General features: G+C 35.3%; 1 protein-coding gene and 1 pseudogene across 2 annotated transcripts in view; one reads left to right on the top strand and one right to left on the bottom strand.

Annotated features, from left to right (window-relative positions):
* BIRC6 (baculoviral IAP repeat containing 6) overlaps positions 1–19,816 on the bottom strand; it is a gene marked incomplete at both ends in the record, with an annotated part of 232,550 nt that overhangs the window by 148,660 nt on the left and 64,074 nt on the right. Inside the window, 8 exon segments of the mRNA XM_079721218.1 lie at positions 6,615–6,761; positions 11,998–12,131; positions 12,925–13,072; positions 14,717–14,814; positions 15,737–15,868; positions 15,959–16,120; positions 16,471–16,604; positions 17,582–17,760. Of these exon segments, the coding sequence (XP_079577344.1) occupies positions 6,615–6,761; positions 11,998–12,131; positions 12,925–13,072; positions 14,717–14,814; positions 15,737–15,868; positions 15,959–16,120; positions 16,471–16,604; positions 17,582–17,760 (1,134 nt within the window).
* LOC307064307 (small ribosomal subunit protein eS26-like) lies at positions 8,295–8,859 on the top strand (annotated as a pseudogene). Its single transcript has 2 exons — positions 8,295–8,434; positions 8,625–8,859. The product of its transcript is annotated as a small ribosomal subunit protein eS26-like (transcript).

Below are 19,816 nucleotides of genomic sequence, written 5' to 3' on the forward strand. Positions count from 1 at the left end.
TAGGAAGCATGATAGAGCAAGAAAAAGAAATAAAAGATATAACACCTAGAAAAACAACAAAGTAAAAATCTCTTTATTAACAGATGACGTAATTGTGTATATTTAAAATCCCTAAAAAAAAAATCCCTAAGAATGTACAATCTACAAGAATTAATAAGTTAATATAGCAGTGTCACCAGGTATGAGATTAATATACACAGATCAATTATACTTCTATAGACCAGCAAGAAAAACCTGGAAATAAAATTAAGAAAAATAGCACTTATAATAGCATAAAAAATCAAATAGCTAGGTATAAATCTAAAAAGGATGTGCAAAACTTCTAGTGCACCAAGAACTATAAGACATCACCAAGATAAATGAAATACCTAATTTAGCATAAATATATACTAAAGAATATTACCATGTTAATGCACTGAAAGTCTTAATGTTAAGATGTCAATCCTCCCAAACTGACTTATATTCAAACCCCATATTAAAATACAATAAGTTTTTTGAGTATAAATTATCAATCCAGTTCTAAAATTTAAATGGAATTACTGAGATCTAATGTACAGCACATTGATTATAGATCATAATACTGCATTATATACTTGAAAGTTACAAAGAGAGTAAAACTTAAATGTTCTCACCACAAAAAAGAAATAGTAATTCTGTGACACAGTGAAGTAGTATAAGCTAATGCTATGGAGGTAATCATTTTACAATATATAAATTTTTCAAAACAACACACTGTACACCTTAAACTTGCTCACTATTATATGTCATTTATATTTCAATAAAGCTGGAAAAAATGGAAATACAAAAGACCCAGAATCTTTATGAAAGAGCATCTTTAAGAAAAAGAATGTTGGTGGATTACACTCCTAAGTATACACTCAAGAGAACTGAAAACATACATCACAATGAACACTTAACACAAAAATGTTCACAGCAGTATTTTTCTTAATAGCCAAAAAGAGGAAACAACCCAAATGTCCATTAACTGCTGAGTAGATAAACGAGATGTGGTATATCCAAAAAAATTTTTAAGTGGTAAATGTAAAATGGAATATTATTCAGCTACAAAAATGATGCACTTAGGGCTTCCCTGGTGGCGCAGTGATTGAGAGTCCGCCTGCCGATGCAGGGGACACGGGTTTGTGCCCCGGTCCGGGAAGATCCCACATGTCACGGAGCGGCTGGGCCCGTGAGCCATGGCCGCTGAGCCTGCGCGTCCGGAGCCTGTGCTCCGCAACGGGAGAGGCCACAACAGTGAGAGGCCCGCGTACAGCAAAAAAAAAAAAAAAAAAAAAAGATGCACTTAGACATGCTAAATGGAAAAACCTTGAAAATATTAAACAAAGTGAAAGAACCCAGACAAAAAGGTCATATACTATATGATTCCACATTTATGGGAAATGTCCAGGGTAGGCAAATCCATAGAGACTCAAAACAGATTAGTGATTGCTAGGAGATGGGGGAGAGGGGAATTGGGAGTGACTGTTAATGGCTACAGGGTTTCTTTCTGGAGTGATTAAAATGCTCTGGAATTAGTGGTAATGACTGCACAACACTATGAAAACTTCATATATAAATTTTCTAAATCTACCAAAAAAGAAAAAAAGTTGGTAGATTTGTACTAGCAGATTTTAAGACTTAACATAAACTTACAGTAATTAAGACAATGAGGTATTGGCATAAGGCTAGATAAACTGACCAAAGGAACAGAAATGACCCACACAGATAGCAAACACATAATTCTGAAGAGAGGTGACACTGCAGTAGAACGAAGGAAAGATAGCTTTTCCCCCACAAATGATTACACATTGGAAGAGAGAAACAGTAAACTAAGATGAATGAATTAGAAGAAAATATCCATAGTAAAAGAAGAGATTTAAAAGTTGAAATTATGTCAGTTATAGTGATGAAGTGTAACATACATGAAATTGGAGACGCAAAAAGAAAGAAGATAAAAAACAGGGCAGAGGCAGTGTTTCAACAGTTAATGGCTGAGATCTTTCTAAAGCTGATGGAAGATACGAAGTAAGCATTCAAGAAGCCCTGTGAATCCCAACCAGGATAAATACAACTGAAACCAATGTAGGAAATCATAGAAAAATGCTGAAGACAGACAGAAAGGCGGTGAAGGGGAGAAATAAAGGAGGGAGGGGAGAAGGGAGACAGTATGAATCTCAAAAACACCTTGAAAACTGACAATGACATTAAAAAAGGAATAATAAGACTGACAAGTGATGTCTAACAAAAACAGTGTAAAGTAAAATGAAAGATTACCTTTAAATAACTAGAAGAAATAATAGCTGGCTTACAATGCTATAACATGTGAAATACTCTTCAAGAATGAAGATGGGGGCTTCCCTGGTGGCGCAGTGGTTAAGAATCCACCTGCCAATGCAGGGGACATGGGTTCAAGCCCTGGTCCAGAAAGATCCCACATGCCGCGGAGCAACTAAGCCCATGTGCCACAACTACTGAGCCTGCGCTCTAGAGCCCACGAGCCACAACTACTGAGCCCGTGTGCCACAATTACTGAAGCTCGCATGCCTAGAGCCCACGCTCCACAACAAGAGAAGCCACTGCAATAAGAAGCCCGCACACCACAACGAAGAGTAGCCCCCGCTTGCCGCAACTAGAGAAGGCCTGTGCACAGCAATGAAGACTTAAAATAAAATAAAATAAATTTATTTTAAAAAAAGGATCAAGATATGTCATCTTGATCCAAACAAGCCAAATGTAGAAAGTTATTATGATATTCAGAAAAATTTAATTAAGTATTGAAAAATAGATGATACTACGACATTGATTATGCTAATTTATTAGATTATGATAAAGTGCACCATAATAAACCATAGTTAATTTAGATAATTATAATAAAAATGGAATCAGTTATTAAAGAGGACATCCACATTGTTTAAGATGCTATGTATGGGGGGCTTCCCTGGTGGCGCAGTGGTTTAGAGTCCGCCTGCTGATGCAGGGGACACGGGTACGTGCCCCGGTCCGGGAAGATCCCCCATGCCTCAGAGCAGCTAGGCCCGTGAGCCATGGCCGCTGAGCCTGCGTGTCCGGAGCCTGTGCTCTGCAACTGGAGAGGCCACAACAGTGAAAGGCCCGCGTACCGCAAAAAAAAATAAAAATTTTTTTAAAAATTTAAAAATTTAAAAAAAGATACTATGTATGGATAATGACTGTCGTTTATCTAATTTTTCAAAAAATATTTGAAATTTTCCCACAAAAAACTAAGTTAATTCATCATCAGTAGACAAGAACAAAAAAAGTGATCTTACAGGGTTTTCAAACATAAAGAAAAATCAAACCACAGAAAAGCTCAAAAGCAAAGAAAGAAATAGAGAAATGAAAATGGAATTATGAAATAAATCCAAATGAATACTGAATATAAAAACTATAATAATAACCATGGAATTAAAATACATATAAAATTAAGGTATAAAGCCACATTGCCATATAAATTAGAAAGGTGATAAATAATGTTCAATATATTTGCACTGTATGGTAAAAAAAAAAGCAACTGGATTTCTGGATGTCAAGGATATGTGTATATTATGCTCTCTGGGATAATTGCTAAAAATATTATAATAAAAAGTAGAATAATAGCTCAATAAAAATACAATCACTAATAAAATGGAAACAAAGGAGAAAAAGAAACATCTAACAGGCAAGATGAGAAATCTAACAGAATATGTGAAAAACATGGTAGATCTGAATCCAAATGTATTACTAAGTACATTAAATGTAAATAAACTAAACACTCTAATTGAAAGAAAGGGGGGGAAAAGCAACTACATTCTGCTTATAAAAGACATGACTAAAATGAAAGGAGACGCTGAAAAGTTGAAAGTAAAAAGAAGGAAAAATATATACCATACAAACAATAACCAAAAGAAAGCTGATAACTGGTAGAGAAATATCAAACAAAGTAATTTTAGAAAATCAATCTTAGAGAGAGAGAGAGAGATAATACCTAACGATAAAAGATTCAATTCACAAGAAAGATACAACCATTCTAAATTTATATGGTAGCTTCAAAATGTATAAAATAAAAATTGTTGAAACTAAAATAGACAAATCCACAGGTATAACGACAAGAATTTAACATGCTGATCTTATTAACTAAAAACAAAAACAAACAAAAAAACAGATAAAATTATCAAAGACAGAAAATTTGAAGACCACAATTAGCAAACTCTATATCCAAGTGGATATACAGAGCACACTTCACCAAGTGCAGAGTAAACATTATTGTCAAGCATTATTGCTGATCCTCTGCAACTCCCAATAAATTCTGCAGACTGACAATCAAAGTATTTCTTTTGACCCCACAGCATTTTATTTTTTTTTTTTATGTTTTTGCGGTACGCGGGCCTCTCACTCTTGTGGCCTCTCCCATTGCGGAGCACAGGCTCGGGACGCACAGGCTCAGCGGCCATGGCTCACGGGCCCAGCCGCTCCGCGGCATGACCCCACAGCATTTTAAATAGAAATGAATAATAAGATGATAACTAGAAAATCTTAATATACTTGTAAATTAAGGAGTGCATTTCTTTAACGTTACTTACTAAAGTTGAATATATGAAAACCCTATAAAGCAGCAAATCAACTTCTACATTCATGCCTAAGAGAATAGTGTATCCACTAGTACTAACAGCACTACAATATAACAACCCAAATGTCACTCAACAGTACACAAATCAATAGTGGGTACATAAATTTTGTTTTATTCAGAGAGTAGAATCGTAAACAGCAATGAAAATGAACCAACCAATGAACCAGCCCTTCAGACGCGCAGGCTCAGCAGCCATGGCTCACGGGCCCAGCCGCTCCGCGGCATGTGGGATCTTCCCGGACCGGGGCACGAACCCATGTCCCCTGCATCGGCAGGCGGACTCTCAACCACTGCGCCACCAGGGAAGCCCGAAATCTTTTTTTAGAGTACTGGAAATGTTATTTCTTGACTTGGTGGTCACATGAGCAGTTTGTGTTGTGATAAATTGCTTCACTATACAATTGTTTTCTGCATCTTTCTGTATGTGCATTATATTTCACAATTAACATGTTTCAAAAGAAAAGGAGACAGGAAGCTGAGAGACTACAGTCATCTTCTAGCACCTTATAATCACTAGTCAGGACTTTGCCCTAACATTTAATAAGTATCCCTCTGCTAGTGGTGGTTTCAATCTGGGTGGAATACAGAGGTGAATGCTTATAAAAGCATAGACTACCTTTGGAAAGACAAGAAACTGGTCCTATTGTATGTTTTACAGGAGTAGAAATGGTTAGGAATGTGAGGGAATACTTTTCTTTTTCAAACCAGATCTTTTATGTTTTAAATTTTATAACTTCTGAAAGTATTACTTATTCAAACACATTAATTTTCTTAAAATAAAAAATTAATTTTATGACAGTTCCAAAAAAAAAAGTCTGATTTAGAACCAAAGAGTTTTCTGGAAGTTTAATTTCTTGTTATCGCATGTTTCCATACCACTATAAATATATAAGTTTCTACAAAATGACTGCAATAGTCCAAGAAAACAAACACAAATGAATTTTGACCCTTCTGGCATCTCCATATGAAAGAAATACAAAATTTTATTTTTAAGTTAAAACTCTCAGCTACATAAGCAATGAATTTCACTTAGTGGTTACTTCTACAATTGGAAGATATAAGATGATTCTGAATAAAAAGGCACTCAAAGGACTGTTAATTTCCCTTTAAAACACTTTGCCATTCTGGACCCAAGTGCAAGATTAAATTTTTCATGACTTCTCAAGCAAACTATTTTTACTTTCTGTTAAACAGTTGAAGAAACAAAAAGACACCTACTTACAAAAAACCATCAACAGCAGAATTCATTCAAGACAATATTCAAAAACACTTCTGGGACTGTAATATAAATGTAAAACCATATACCAATGTTTTTAATTAAAAAACTTCAATTATTTGTGCCCAGATAGAACTAACTGTAAATAAACACTGATCCTACAATGTGAAGAAAAAACACAGGAAGTAAGATATATAGAATAAACACAAGTTCTTCTCACTGATTATTCATTTAAAACATCAACAACACCATATATTCAACACACACAAATACTGGTTCATATATCCAAAGTGGTTTTAAACTAGCTGAAAAAACAGTATTCCCTCTTCACTCATCTCAACCTTCTCAAAGGCATTACCAAATATACCTTTAACTTTAAACGCAAGAAATTACACCATGATGCCAAATTGACCATCAAGACTGATTGCTGAAGGTGGGTAATGAAAATATAGTCTATTGTACTTGTCCCTCTGCTTTCGTTATGTTTCATATTTTCCAAATTAAAATGTTTCTAAAAATGCACATACATAAAACAAAAAGATTTAACATAGGGTTCTAGAGGGTAGGAAAAAAACCATGAATAGACTTAGAAAAGAATATGAAACCACTTATGATTTTTCCCCAAAATGTGCCTTCTACCAATAAGTTTCTACTAAACATGACAGCAAAGGAATTTACATATACTATAAACTGATATGTAAATACTGATATATCACTTTATTACAACATAAAATATGTAATAAAAGAATGTATATAATAAGAGAAGGTATATACCAGTAAACGTACTTGCATCATCCCTTTCTATTCTGGTTCCATCACTAGTTGACACACAAGTAAAGTGCAGAGGTTCAACTTCTAGAAGTCCAGTGAGAGATGTGAAACTACCTTCAGCAGCTGTGCAACTACTGACCTTTCCATTTCCTAATACAAAAAAGAGACAAGTTTTATAAAACGTGAATTAATCTTAAAAAGGCAATAGTCATATTGAGAATTATAGCTACTATTTCGATTTTAAATAGAAAGATGTATAAATGCATAAACACAGGGTTTACACAGGGCTTCAACAATGGACACGGTATTAAGAAAACACACAAATAGATACTAGTCTCCTAGCTACAAAAGCAGAGTTGCAGAGAAGCAACCTAGTGGCTCTTCACATTAACAAGAAACTATAACAAGTGATTTAGATTTTAAATGAGGAATAGAAGACAAAAGAAAAACAATAAATAAATAAATAAAATAGATTTTAAATGAGGGGGGAAAATAACCAGCTACTTAGATTAGCTATTACTCAATCTGTTTAAGTATGCAAAATATCAGAATATATTCTATGATGTCAACGGTACAAATGACACTTATTAAAAACTAAAGAAATATTCTAAAGTATTAGCAAGGTTTATCTATAAATTTTATATTCTGAATATAATATCAATATTCTAGAATGAGATATGCTACCTTATAATCATAAAAAGTTTAAGTTAGCACATGTAGTAGTAAGAAAGAAAAATCAAATGGTCACAACTATGCGAATCATAAAACCACAGTAAGAAGACTGGACAGAAGAACACAAAAGAATGAAGAGTGGTGTATATCGTACGAGGGGAGGAAGAGGGAAGGGTTATTTTTAGTACTTTTCAAATGTTCTAATCAGAGCACTACTTTTAAACAGAATTCTTTAACACACAAAGTAAAACAGAAAGAGAAGATGGAAAGAATGGAGAGATATAAAAAACATCATCAAACATCTGAAGGAATAAATTAAACGCAAGACTAAACCGTCAAAACCTTGTTCTCCAATGTCCCATTGGCACCCAGCATAGGACCTGACACGTGTGTTAAAAAAATATTTATTGAGCACTTATTCAATAGAAGACATGGGAGATACAAGAATAAAAGGACAGGCCCTAGTTGTCATGAAACGCATATTCTGTTCAAGGTTACCAGGTATTAAATAATTATACAACTGAACCTAAAAAAAGGTGCTATGCTTTACTTAAGAGAAGTTCAAAGGATAAATAAGTCAAGGGGAAATCAGTCTATGCCAGGGGTAATAAAATACTTCCATGATGAGGTGATGAGATATATGGGAATAAACGATTTTTATGTATTTATTCCACTGGGACGGGAATCCAGGCAGAAGAAATGACATGAGTGAAATCCCTTCAGTAGGAAGGAACATGACACATTAGAGAAACTGAAAGAAAAATGTGCCTAGAGGAACATTTCTCAACCCTAAAACCCCTCTACACATCTTTAAAATAATTAAAAGAACTTGAAAATTGAGTTTTCATTTATGTTGGCTCTGTGTGTGTGTGTGTGTGTGTGTGTCTATATAGAAATATTTATCAAGGTAGAAATTATAAGATGAGAATACTTTAAACATTAATTCGTATAACAGTAATAAACTCATTAGGTATAAAAATAAATAGCATATTGTGATGAAAAATGACTGTTATGACCAAGAAAACAAGGAATAATGGTCGTGCCAAGAAGGGCCGCAGCCACATGCAGCCTATTCGCTGCACCAACTGTGCCTGACGCGTGCCCGAGGATAAGGTCATTAAGAAGCTCGTCGGGGCTTCCCTGGTGGCACAGTGGTTGAGAGTCCGCCTGCCAATGCAGGGGACACGGGTTCGTGCCCCGGTCCGGGAAGATCCCACATGCCGCGGAGCGGCTAGGCCCGTAAGCCATGGCCGTTGAGCCTGCGCATCTGGAGCCTGTGCTCCGCAATGGGAAAGGCCACAACAGTGAGAGGCCCGAGTATCGCAAAAAAAAAAAAAAAAGGCTCGTCATTTGGAACATCGTAGAGGCCGCAGCCATCCGGGACATTTCCAAAGCGAGTGTTTTCGATGCCTATGTGCTTCCCAAGCTGTATGTGAAACTGCATTACTGCGTGAGTTGTGTCATTCACAGCAAGGCAGTCAGGAATCGTTCTCGGGAAGCCGGGAAGGACGGAACACCTCCACCCAGATTTAGACCTGCTGGTGCTGCCCCACGACCTCCACCAAAGCCCATGTAAGAAGCTAAGTTCTTAAAGACTAAAGAAATACTGTCCCCTGGAAAGACAATAAAATGGAAATTATACTTAAAAAAAAAAAACAAAAATAACTTAATGAGAAGAGTGGTGATGTTTTACATTCTTGCAAATCTCTTTAAAATCTGGCTTATCAGAAGGTAGCTGAGGGCTTCCCTGGTGGCGCAGTGGTTGAGAGTCCGCCTGCCGATGCAGGGGACACGGGTTCGTGCCCCGGTCTGGGAGGATCCCACGTGCCGCGGAGCGGCTGGGCCCGTGGGCCATGGCCGCTGGGCCTGTGCGTCCGGAGCCTGTGCTCCGCAACGGGAGAGGCCACAACAGTGAGAGGCCCACATAACGCAAAAAAAAAAAAAAAAAAAGAAGGTAGCTGGATTTGCCCACCTGCCTCCACATTCAATGTATTACAATAGGATGCTCTGGCAGAAATACATGAAGAAACGCTGACCCAAAACAAATATGTGATTGGAAAAGAACAGAATATTTTAATAAAGTATTAAATATTCAAAAACTTGAAAAGTGGTAGCTTAGGATTAGTTGCAATATGGTATCTGAAATCTTAAAAAAAGAACTTCTCAAACTCTATCACATTAAGATTAATTGGCCTATCTTATGCTTTTAGGTAATCTTCTGCCCATGCTTGATGTTGAATCACCATGCATCAATCATTGGGAAAATACTAGTCCACTGCTATATACAGATCTTCCAAATGTTAACACACTTCATCATATAATATCAGAAAATGACACTCACTAATATCATCGTAGCCCATCAAAAAAGTCATTAAAGCTCACTTTGGAGGAAACAAGTTTTCCAAAATTCTAATTTCTGCTTAAAAGTCTACTTCTAAAATTGGCAACAAATACTATCAACTGGATGGATACTGACAGGCATTTTTTATTCATTTTTGAGAAAATACCTGCCAAATAATCAAATCTGAATAAACGTATTTTATCAGTCATTCTTGCAAATAAAAATGGTATACCATGAAATAAGCAACTAGTTCAGCTTATAACTCTAACAACTACACAAGTGCACTTCCTTGAAACAACCATGGTTCTTCAGCATGCAGCAGAAGTGTTTCATGCACACTTCCCATTTCATCACAGGACAGTTAAAAGATGCATACTCGTGGGTTCAAAATTTAATAAAATTAACAATTTTTACTGTTTCATCAAAGGTATTTCTAAGTGAAACTGCCATACTTTTTACTCTAAGTGCATGGGGAAGAACATCATGCTTTTGCATAATCAGTATGAATGTCAATGCAATGAAAAAAGGCAAGTAACACTGTTTTATCATGAAAACATTTAACCCGTGGACTTCCTGAAAGGATCTTAGGAACCCTGAGGGGACCTATGGACCACACTTTGAGAATCACTGGGCCACAGAAAGAAAACTAACAGGGCAGATCACACAAGATGTTCTCTGCTGTATTAGAGACTCTGGACTGAACAATTATGGAAAGAAATGAAAAGTATTTTAAGAAGAGAGAGAGAATGATCAGATCAGGTTTGCATTCAAAAATGATTACATTCATTGCATTGTGGAGAATGTACAGAAGTGAGCCAAGAACAGATGCAGAATGACCAGTTAGAAAGCTATTACTGTAGCCCAGGTTCAAAACGACTGTGGCTCAGACCGTAATATTGTGATTGTGGGAAGTAAGAGGATGGGCAGATTTGAAATATATGTTGGTGGAAAAATAGACAGAATCTGATAGACAGCCTCATTGTGGAGGATGAGAAAGAGAGGATAACATTCAGATTTCTGTTTTGTGCCATGGATGCCATTAGCTGAAAAAAGGAATGCTGGATGGTGAGAAATAAAATGAAGAGACGTTCATATGGAGACGTATATCACGACTTCTAAGTCCCTTCTTCTGGGACTATAATACTCTAATAGAGTATGGCTGCTCTTACTTATTTAACCCCCAGGCTTGGCCTGAGCTTTATGGTCCTCTCCTTACATTCTCTCTAAGGAATTTCATTCTATCCTAAGGAGTTCAGAAGGCATCTACAGGTCTAGTTCTAACCCCTCCTCTGAGTTCTACTCATAATTAGACAAGTCACTTAGATAGAGACACACTGGCAGTAAGGTAGTCAGGAGCCTAAGTCATCAAACAGAGGCGATAACACCAATATCTAAGGCAGAATAAGTCATTAAAAAGCAAGTAACAGACCAGAAGTATAGTATGACCTCTTTCATTAAAAATGCTCATAAACACGTGTAGCAAATAAGTCTAAATAGCTAAGCATCCTGTTAACAATGGTAATCTAAAAGGATGAAGAGGTTAGAGTTGAGACATTTTATATTTTATTTATATCTCTATATCTGATTTTTCTCTTTTGCTTTTTTCACAACTCATAATTTACAAACCTGAGACTAACTCCCAAAATTTACTTATAATTAATGTGGTAATTATAATATGTTTACAAATAAATTTTTTAACATTTTGGTTTACCAACACTTGCAGTAAGTTTGGTAAGATGGAAGAAAACAAAAAATAAAGCGATCATTGCTCTATCTGACAAAACTAGAAAAACACCAAATTCTAGCACCTGAAAAGATTATACAAATAGTGCTATACATTCAATCCTAAAAACATATTCTTTAGAAATGCATACAAGAATACATGTAACATGGTGTACCAAGTTCACCTCAGCAGAGTGTGATAGAAGATGCAGAAAATTATTTTTTCTTTCTGCATCTTTGCTTATTAAAGTAAGTGTAAATTAATTTTATTTTCATATCTTGTAATATGAAATAACACGTTCTTTGAGTTTATGAACAAAGGCACACCACATAAAACTGAAAGGACTACAACAAATAACCAAATTTTAATCTCTTATTAGCATTAAAGTCATACTGACATGCAATGAAACACACACACACACACACAAAAACCAAATTTGCAACCCTTTCAAAAATAACTTCAATATTTTTTGAGGGGGGAGTTAAGAAACAAAGGCGAATAGTTTAATGACCCACAGATACTAAAGTTAAGTTCTAAAAATTTTAGTTCTCAAAGATAGAATGTAGTGACTACAATCTATTAAAAAATCAACGGTAACTTAAACCCAAGATATAAAATTCAGAAATTCCTTTAATAAAAGACTTTACTACCTGAAAGGACATCTGATAAATCAATTTCATCTGACTGGACACCAATGCTGCTGTTGTATACATTTTTACAAGAAGAGCCACTCATCTCCAAATCAAAGAGGACTGGATCGAATGGTGAACTATATAATCCATATCTGAAAAATAAAATAATGTCCTAACAATTTTCCTGTCAGCCATCTAATTAACAAATTATCTATTTACTTAGTTTTCAAAGCAGTTTTTACACAGGGCAGAAGGAGACACTATTAACTCCTTAAATTCACTGAATCTCAACTGTGTTCCCTGAAAACCTATACTCCAAAAGATATAGTCCAGAGACTCAATAAATCTGATTTCAATTAAGCTGATAACTAATGAACCAAGACAACCTTCATCTGCAGTCTGAATCAAGAAAGAGCTATCAAGCACCCCTCCCTTGCCTCAATCATTACATTGACTCAGCAGAAGGTACAAAGGATTTGAGTACCATCTCATCAAAATCAAGATTTCTAATCTATAAAGATTATAAAAATCCTTGCTTTAAATAAAATACTTCAAATAATGAAGATTAGGCAAGAACTCAAATCTAACCTTTAGCTATTTCTTATTTCATTATGTTTAAGTTTTAGAAAATCAAACAGCAGATAAAGAATATTAGTTAAGGGCAATAAGTGATTTACATAATTTTGCTTACAAAGTTTTAACAACAAAGAAACAAATTACCTTAAGTGCTTCTACCATTAGCAAGATACACCACTTTTAAGTATTTTAATATAATTAGCCCTCTGAATAACCATCTCCAGGACTTCCAAAGTTGTTAAAGGGAATTATTTTCAGAGAAAATAAACGGAAGAAAGACTTAAGCAAATATATATAATAACAGTTATGTGCAAAGGTGGTATCATATCCAGAAAGGCCCATGATTAGTCATTTCATAGATTAAAATACCTTGTCTGAAGCAAAGCCTCCATTGGTGTTAGCCTGTCCTGTAACTGTCTGGACACAGCAGTAAGCAGAGATGCACATGTGGTACTGCACCCGGCCAAATCTTCATCTTTAACATAATTCAGTAAGACAAAATACCAGTAGACAGAACCTGAAAACAACAACAACAAATCAGTTGTTTAAATCACTGTTTATTTTCCTCATTTTTCTCTAATAAAGAGAACTTCAGATTTCATATTTATCAGTATGTCCCCTTTTCCTAGAAGGATTTTCTGGAAATAAAATCTGTAAGGGCAAATTACAAAGAAGGACTAACTCCTTGGAGGACTCTAAGAGGACACTGACAAAGAATTGCAATCATATTTTTGAGAAGTGTATAGGATCAACCTAGTCATTTAGGTTTTCAGTAACGTGCGATGACTCTGAGGGACATTTTATAATAGCTAGAAAAGCGGAGATGTCAGGTCCTTCAAGCCATCTTTCCTAAAATACTATTTCTCTGTACCAAAAATTTCAAAACCAGTTGATGGCAGTGAGCTACAAATAATATACTTTAGCAAGTGAATGAAGTATAGTTATTCCATACTGCCAGTTAGATACAGACCAAAGGTGATATTAAAAGGTGACCATGATAATGTATTTTAAGACTCTAACTTGAGATATCTAACTAAATACACCCCATAATTTAAGCACCCTACCTCTAACACTATCCTCAGGAAACTGTTTTAAACACCAGAGACTATTAAAGTGAGCAACCAAGTCCAAAACATTCTACTCTATATAACAAACAGTTCATAGTTTTAGTCAATATATGTTCAAGGTATATATAAACAGACTCTTTGTCTAAATTAAGGTATTGATAAAATAACCATTTATCAACTAACTTTGAGCAAGCTTTTTTTCTGGTATACCACCAAGATCAAATCCTTGTGGAATATGTTTATCTCACTGAGATAACTTGTTGAATGGTTATTTATAAAATAAAAGACTGTGAGAAATGCCTACAAAAAACTAACACTAGGTAAAGGACAAATTAGTAGCCCTTCATAGTAAATTCCTACCTGATAACTACATTCATTTTTGAATGGCATTTCCACAGTCTTTAGGTGCTGTAAAAAAAAAAAACAAAAAAAAAACAACCCACTGGGGCCTCCCTGGTGGCGCAGTGGTTGAGAGTCCGCCTGCCGATGCAGGGGATACGGGTTCGTGCCCCGGTCTGGGAGGATCCCATATGCCGCGGAGCGGCTGGGCCCGTGAGCCATGGCTGCTGAGCCTGTGCATCCGGAGCCTGTGCTCCGCAACGGGAGAGGCCACAACAGTGAGAGGCCCGCGTACCACAAAAAAAAAAAAAAAAAAAAAAAAAAAAAAAAAAAAAAAAAAAAAAACAACCCACTGGCTCCTTTTAGGGAATCAGAATTTGCCACAGACCCTACTATTCTCACACAATATGTGTATGAAACATTCTTCTTATTTATGTCATCTCTCTGGCACTTACTGACATTTTAGTTTGTGAACAGCCAAGCAACTCAATTATTTTAATGAAGTACAGAAAATGTATGAATTGAGATGACCTGGTTATTTACTTAAATCTCCCATTAACTTTTTCCTAAAAATAGTATCGAACAGAGTATCTGCCTACCCAATCACAATTTGAAACCCCTTAAAAAACCGATAAGCTACAGAAAAAAAGAAAACTAATTGAGAAAAAAAAAAGAAAGTTACTACACAACCCCAAGCATACTGTGAGATATTTCCTAAGGCTACAGCTATTTGTGATTGAACTAATTTCACATACCACCAGTTGCTGCTGCAGGTAAGAACGACATGTTATCAAGTAAGGCCTTCAACAGAACAGATCCAAATCCTGGTTGACATGGGTCACATTTGCCATTACTGAAAACGATTTTAAAAGAAAAAATTTAAACACATTACTCAAGGTCTAAATCCAACTCTAAACATGGTGTAGTACTTTTAAAATCTTTAAAATGTGTGCATACAAATTGAAAGAAAATCTGCCTTAAAGCCCTACAGACATGCAGAAAGATAGTAGGGATTGATTATACTAAGGGTCTTTGTAACTGTTTTCTTACGCATTAAACCACCTTTTTTTTTTTTTTTTACCAAAAAGGGCTAACAAGCAGGTATAGTCAATATAGACTATTAGCTTTTAAACACTTCCTAGATAGTTTCAGGGTTTAGAGAAAATGATCTGCGTAACACTACAAATAAGTCTGGTAAAATTATTATATAACTGGGAACAAGGCTTCAGGTGAACAATCCAAAGACAATCAGGGACAGCAGGAGTGAAAGTGGGGGAAGGGATCCCCTTACCAAACTCCCCAAAGTCTTCCTAATAGGCAAAGAAGCCTAGTAGAATTCTTTTATTACTAGATTTATTTAACATGACATTTTTGCCCAAAAAAACCCAAATTTTTTCTTAGAATCTCAATAATTCTCATCAACTTTTGAAAATCCTCTTAAGTTATACATATATTCAACAGGAACCAAATAACACTATAGACAAGGTATCACCTGCCAAACTGCAGGTGCACCTACAAAGTACATTTTCAACTTAAAAAAAAAACCAGGGGCTTCCCTGGTGGCGCAGTGGTTGAGAGTCCGCCTGCCGATGCAGGGGACACGGGATCGTGCCCCGGTCCGGGAAGACCCCACATGCCGCAGAGCGGCTGGACCCGTGAGCCATGGACGCTGAGCCTGCGTGTCCAGAGCCTGTGCTCCGCAACGGGAGAGGCCACAACAGTGAGAGGCCTGCGTACCGAAAAAAAAAAAAAAAAAAAAAAAAAAAGAAACCAACCTGATACACAAGGCTAGAAATCGTGCACACTTATGGGCTATGCTGCGTCCGGCCTCAAAGAAGCAAACATGTACAATGTCTAAAAGACATTTTCGTGTTTTTGAAAGCAGGCTCTCATTTCCTTCCTTTGAGCTGAAAAACAATAGCAGATGTTTAGGCTCATCTTGAACTTCCAATCATAACATCCAAAGGGCAATCCGTGGTAAATAAAATCTTATTAACCTTCCAGGTCCATTTGAATGTACTCCAGCTAACCAACAAAGAATGTCTAACACAAGGCTCTGGGCATGTTCTGTGATTTGGCCATCATCTGCTTTTCTACACAAAGTGTTAAGAAGTTTCTCATGAAATTCTGAAAACTGTAACATGGCACATCGTTGCACTCTACAAAAAAGAATATATAAACACATTAACAACCAAAATAGAAAAGTTAAAACTAAAGCTATTTCAGCCCGGTTGGACATATAACGTTTCATTTGAAATCATTACTATCACAATTTAAAAAAAGAACTTTTGAAAATTCCCAAGCACTATAAAGACACCAGGGATGAACCAATGAAGTGGAAAGACAGTATATACCATCACTGAGATAAGTTCTTAAGAGAAATGAAAAGCAAATAAAAATTTTCAAGTAAAAGTTAGGATTTAAAAATTTTGTTTATTTTGGTATATTTATTGGAATTCTTCCTTTGTACTCTTATTACTTTAAGAATAGTAGAAGAAAATGAGGTTACCTTTCCTTAGAAATTGAAGTTTTCTTAAATCTTCGGATGGTGACTGAGACTTCCTGAAGTAAGTCACAGCCCCGGAGGTTTTCGGATTTACGGGTGCCACTTGCATTTTCATTCTTAACATTAGAGGATTTTTCCTAAACATACAAAAATAAATAACTGAATGAACAAACAAATGAAACAAAAAAATTATTTACTATTAAAGTCTATAAATAAAAGAATATAACTGAATTATGGCTATCAAAACATAAATCTCAGATTAAAATGACAGCTTTCACCCTCAAATTCAGTAAATGACTAATTTAGCCCAGAATTATAACAGGGAAAGAAAGAAAGACATAGTCACTGTTTAAAGGTAATAACCCAATGAATTAAGATTATAAAGCCAAAGTCTTGAGTCTAAGTCCCAGCTACAGCTCTACAAGATATGCCAGCTCCCCAATCTCTAAGGTTCACTCACTTTCAACATGAAAAAATGGAGGTAATAACACCTGCTCTGCCTACCTCAGAGTTATTTTGAGGATTAAATCAGATAAAGTACACAGAAGTCCTTGAAAAATTGGAAGACCTATACAAATATAAGATGATTGGTGTTACTGATACTGCTATTGTTGCTTATGTATAATGATGATAGAGAAACAAAATCTCCAGAGTTTGGGAAAGTCCAAGATCAAACAAGTATGAAGAAACTGATATATAGCTAGCTGTAGAAAATGAACCATGAAAATTAAGATACATCTCTAAAATCACTTCTCAACTTCTGTTCCTGCAGTCTCCCAAATGTTTACAAAAAAAAAAAAAAAAAAAAAAGTGGTGCATTATCAGTAGAGGGCAGAGAAACCCAAGGAACTAAGAATAATTATACAGGGAAGTACCTGCTAACAATTATTCTCTACTGAATGTACTTTATATAAGCTAGGTAGTCGGCTTAAAGTTAATTCAAATATTTTCTCCTTGATTATATATTTTTAACTTGCTGTAGAGAAAAAATACAAACAAACAAAGTGTCTACTGATAAATCAATTATGGGCCATACTACTTCTAACAGTGTGTCAAATCTCAACCACCATGTTTAAAACAGCATGTTACAGTTCAGAATGATACTGTTTCATACCTTGCCTGCTGCAACTTTTGCCAAGAGCGAAGCAAGTGAATAACCCTTGTTACTCTGGTGTTTTAGGGATGGAAGTCTTACTACTGGACGTATACCACCATTACAGATCTCATCTGTTCCTCTTTCATTCACTGCCTTGACATGGATTAAAAATGAACGATATTTTCCTCCTGCCATACCTAGAGGAGTGGTACAGAAGGGTATAAATTATTCAATCACCAAAAAATCAAAATGTTTTTTGTCTTCCCAGAGCAAATTAAATTAACTCCACAAAAAGAAAAATACACTTGGCCAGAATTTTTGAATTACACTGTTTGCATACAATATGGCTAAATAACCTTTGGTAGCAAAAGAACAAAAAGCACAGGAGTTATATGAACAGCGTAAGATAGAAAGTTTTGACACCTGGCATGTTTTACCCCAATCAAAGAAGTTATTCATTTTAATAACAGAAATTTTGTGAACTACAGAAAAACACAAAGAAAAAACTGTCATTAAAGCACTGCCCAAAGATAATGATGTATCATATGTGCATACATCCAGTCCTTTAATTCATGCATGCACACACATACATATGTGAATGCATACATACACATAAGCATTATAGCATTACAGTTGAAAAAGCACAGGCTTTGGAGCCACTACCTGGCTTTGATAATGGTTCTGCCATTTTATTAGGCATGTGACAAATTAACCTCTCCATGGTTCAGTTTCTTCAAAAGTAAATGAGAATAATAATAGTACCTACCTCAAAGGTAACTGAAACACTTATAACTGCATGGCACAAAGGAAGCACTAGATGAATATTGGTTGTTATTATCACTAGCTTCAATTTTATATGGTTTTAACTAAGTTGAGATCATACTATACAATCTATATGTAAAATTTATTGCAAAAATACCCTCAAACTAATATACCCATGAACAAACCATAAGTTGATTGTTGCCTAAGCAGGTATGAAATCCTTCTGTAATTACAAAAGCTACTTCTGTTGTTTTCCACTGATCTGTCTGCCTACTGTGCTAGTGCCACACTGTTACATTCTTCTTACTGCTGCATTATTCTAGGTTCTAGAATCTAATAAGACCCTCCTCCTCAATCTTCTTTTTCTAAATGTCTCTGGCCAATATCATCCTTTTATTCATCCACAAAAATTTAGCAATCATTTTCTCCAGTTCAAAGTTTTAGGAATTTGATGGGAAGAATAGTCATTTCTACTAAATTCTGGGAAAATTAACACTTTTACATTATTGAGTCTTTTGAAATACATGTTACATAATTTTATCCCCAATTTTGTCAAAGCCGACATTTTAATTTTCATATAAAATTTTCAGTTTCACACTCTCATTCAACAAAATTAACTTATACTCTCAGCAATATGAGAGAAGAGATGTTATTAGTTTTGCTCACCACTGTAACCCAGTATGTGGCTAACACATCGTAGGGTCTCACAAAGTTAATGAATGAATGAATAAGATGTAGTCAAGGGAGTACATTCAAACTTGTGTATACATTATGTCTGCAGCTAAAGGTAAGTGTGTGAATGGGGAGAAACATTATGAAGGGAATGTACACAAATTAAAATAGTTGTTACTTAGGTGGTCAGATATGTTCTTGGTTTAGGGAAGGATCTCCACACCTTACCCACCTCCAATTTTACTTTAACAATCAAGGTAAGTGTCTCATTTGTTGGCTTTTTTAATTCACCCCTGAGATACAAAGGTGAGATAAATGTCCTACTACTGCAATATCTAATATCTTACAGATATAAGATATAAAATATACATTAATTATAATTTGTGCTTAAGACACTCAGATCATTACATCTGATACTTTCAAAACTCCTCTATAAAAATCCCATAAAAGAAGATATTATAACAATATACAACACTCTGAAGACACAGGACTTTAAATTGATGGAAAAGGCAAACATGGCAGAACATGATGTCTGGTTATTTGAAGAATTCTGTATGTCATGCTAAGTCATCCTACATTCATCTTCTTTATGCTTTTTTAAAAAGCACTGAGACCTTCAAGACACAGAAAGTAGGATCTGAAGTTTCACATAACAATAATCACTTATGAGAGGAAATTACCTCAGCTACCAGGAAACTGATGGAATCACTAATGAAAAGTCCCCCCAAAAACAATACCTTACTTTTCTGAAATCAGTTTTTTCTAATCTACTTTTACAATTGTGGGATTATTTATTCTGCTTTTGTAAAATATGTTACT

This window comes from Hyperoodon ampullatus (genome assembly GCF_949752795.1).
Source record: "Hyperoodon ampullatus genome assembly, chromosome: 15".
Classification (NCBI taxonomy): Eukaryota; Metazoa; Chordata; class Mammalia; order Artiodactyla; family Ziphiidae; genus Hyperoodon; species Hyperoodon ampullatus.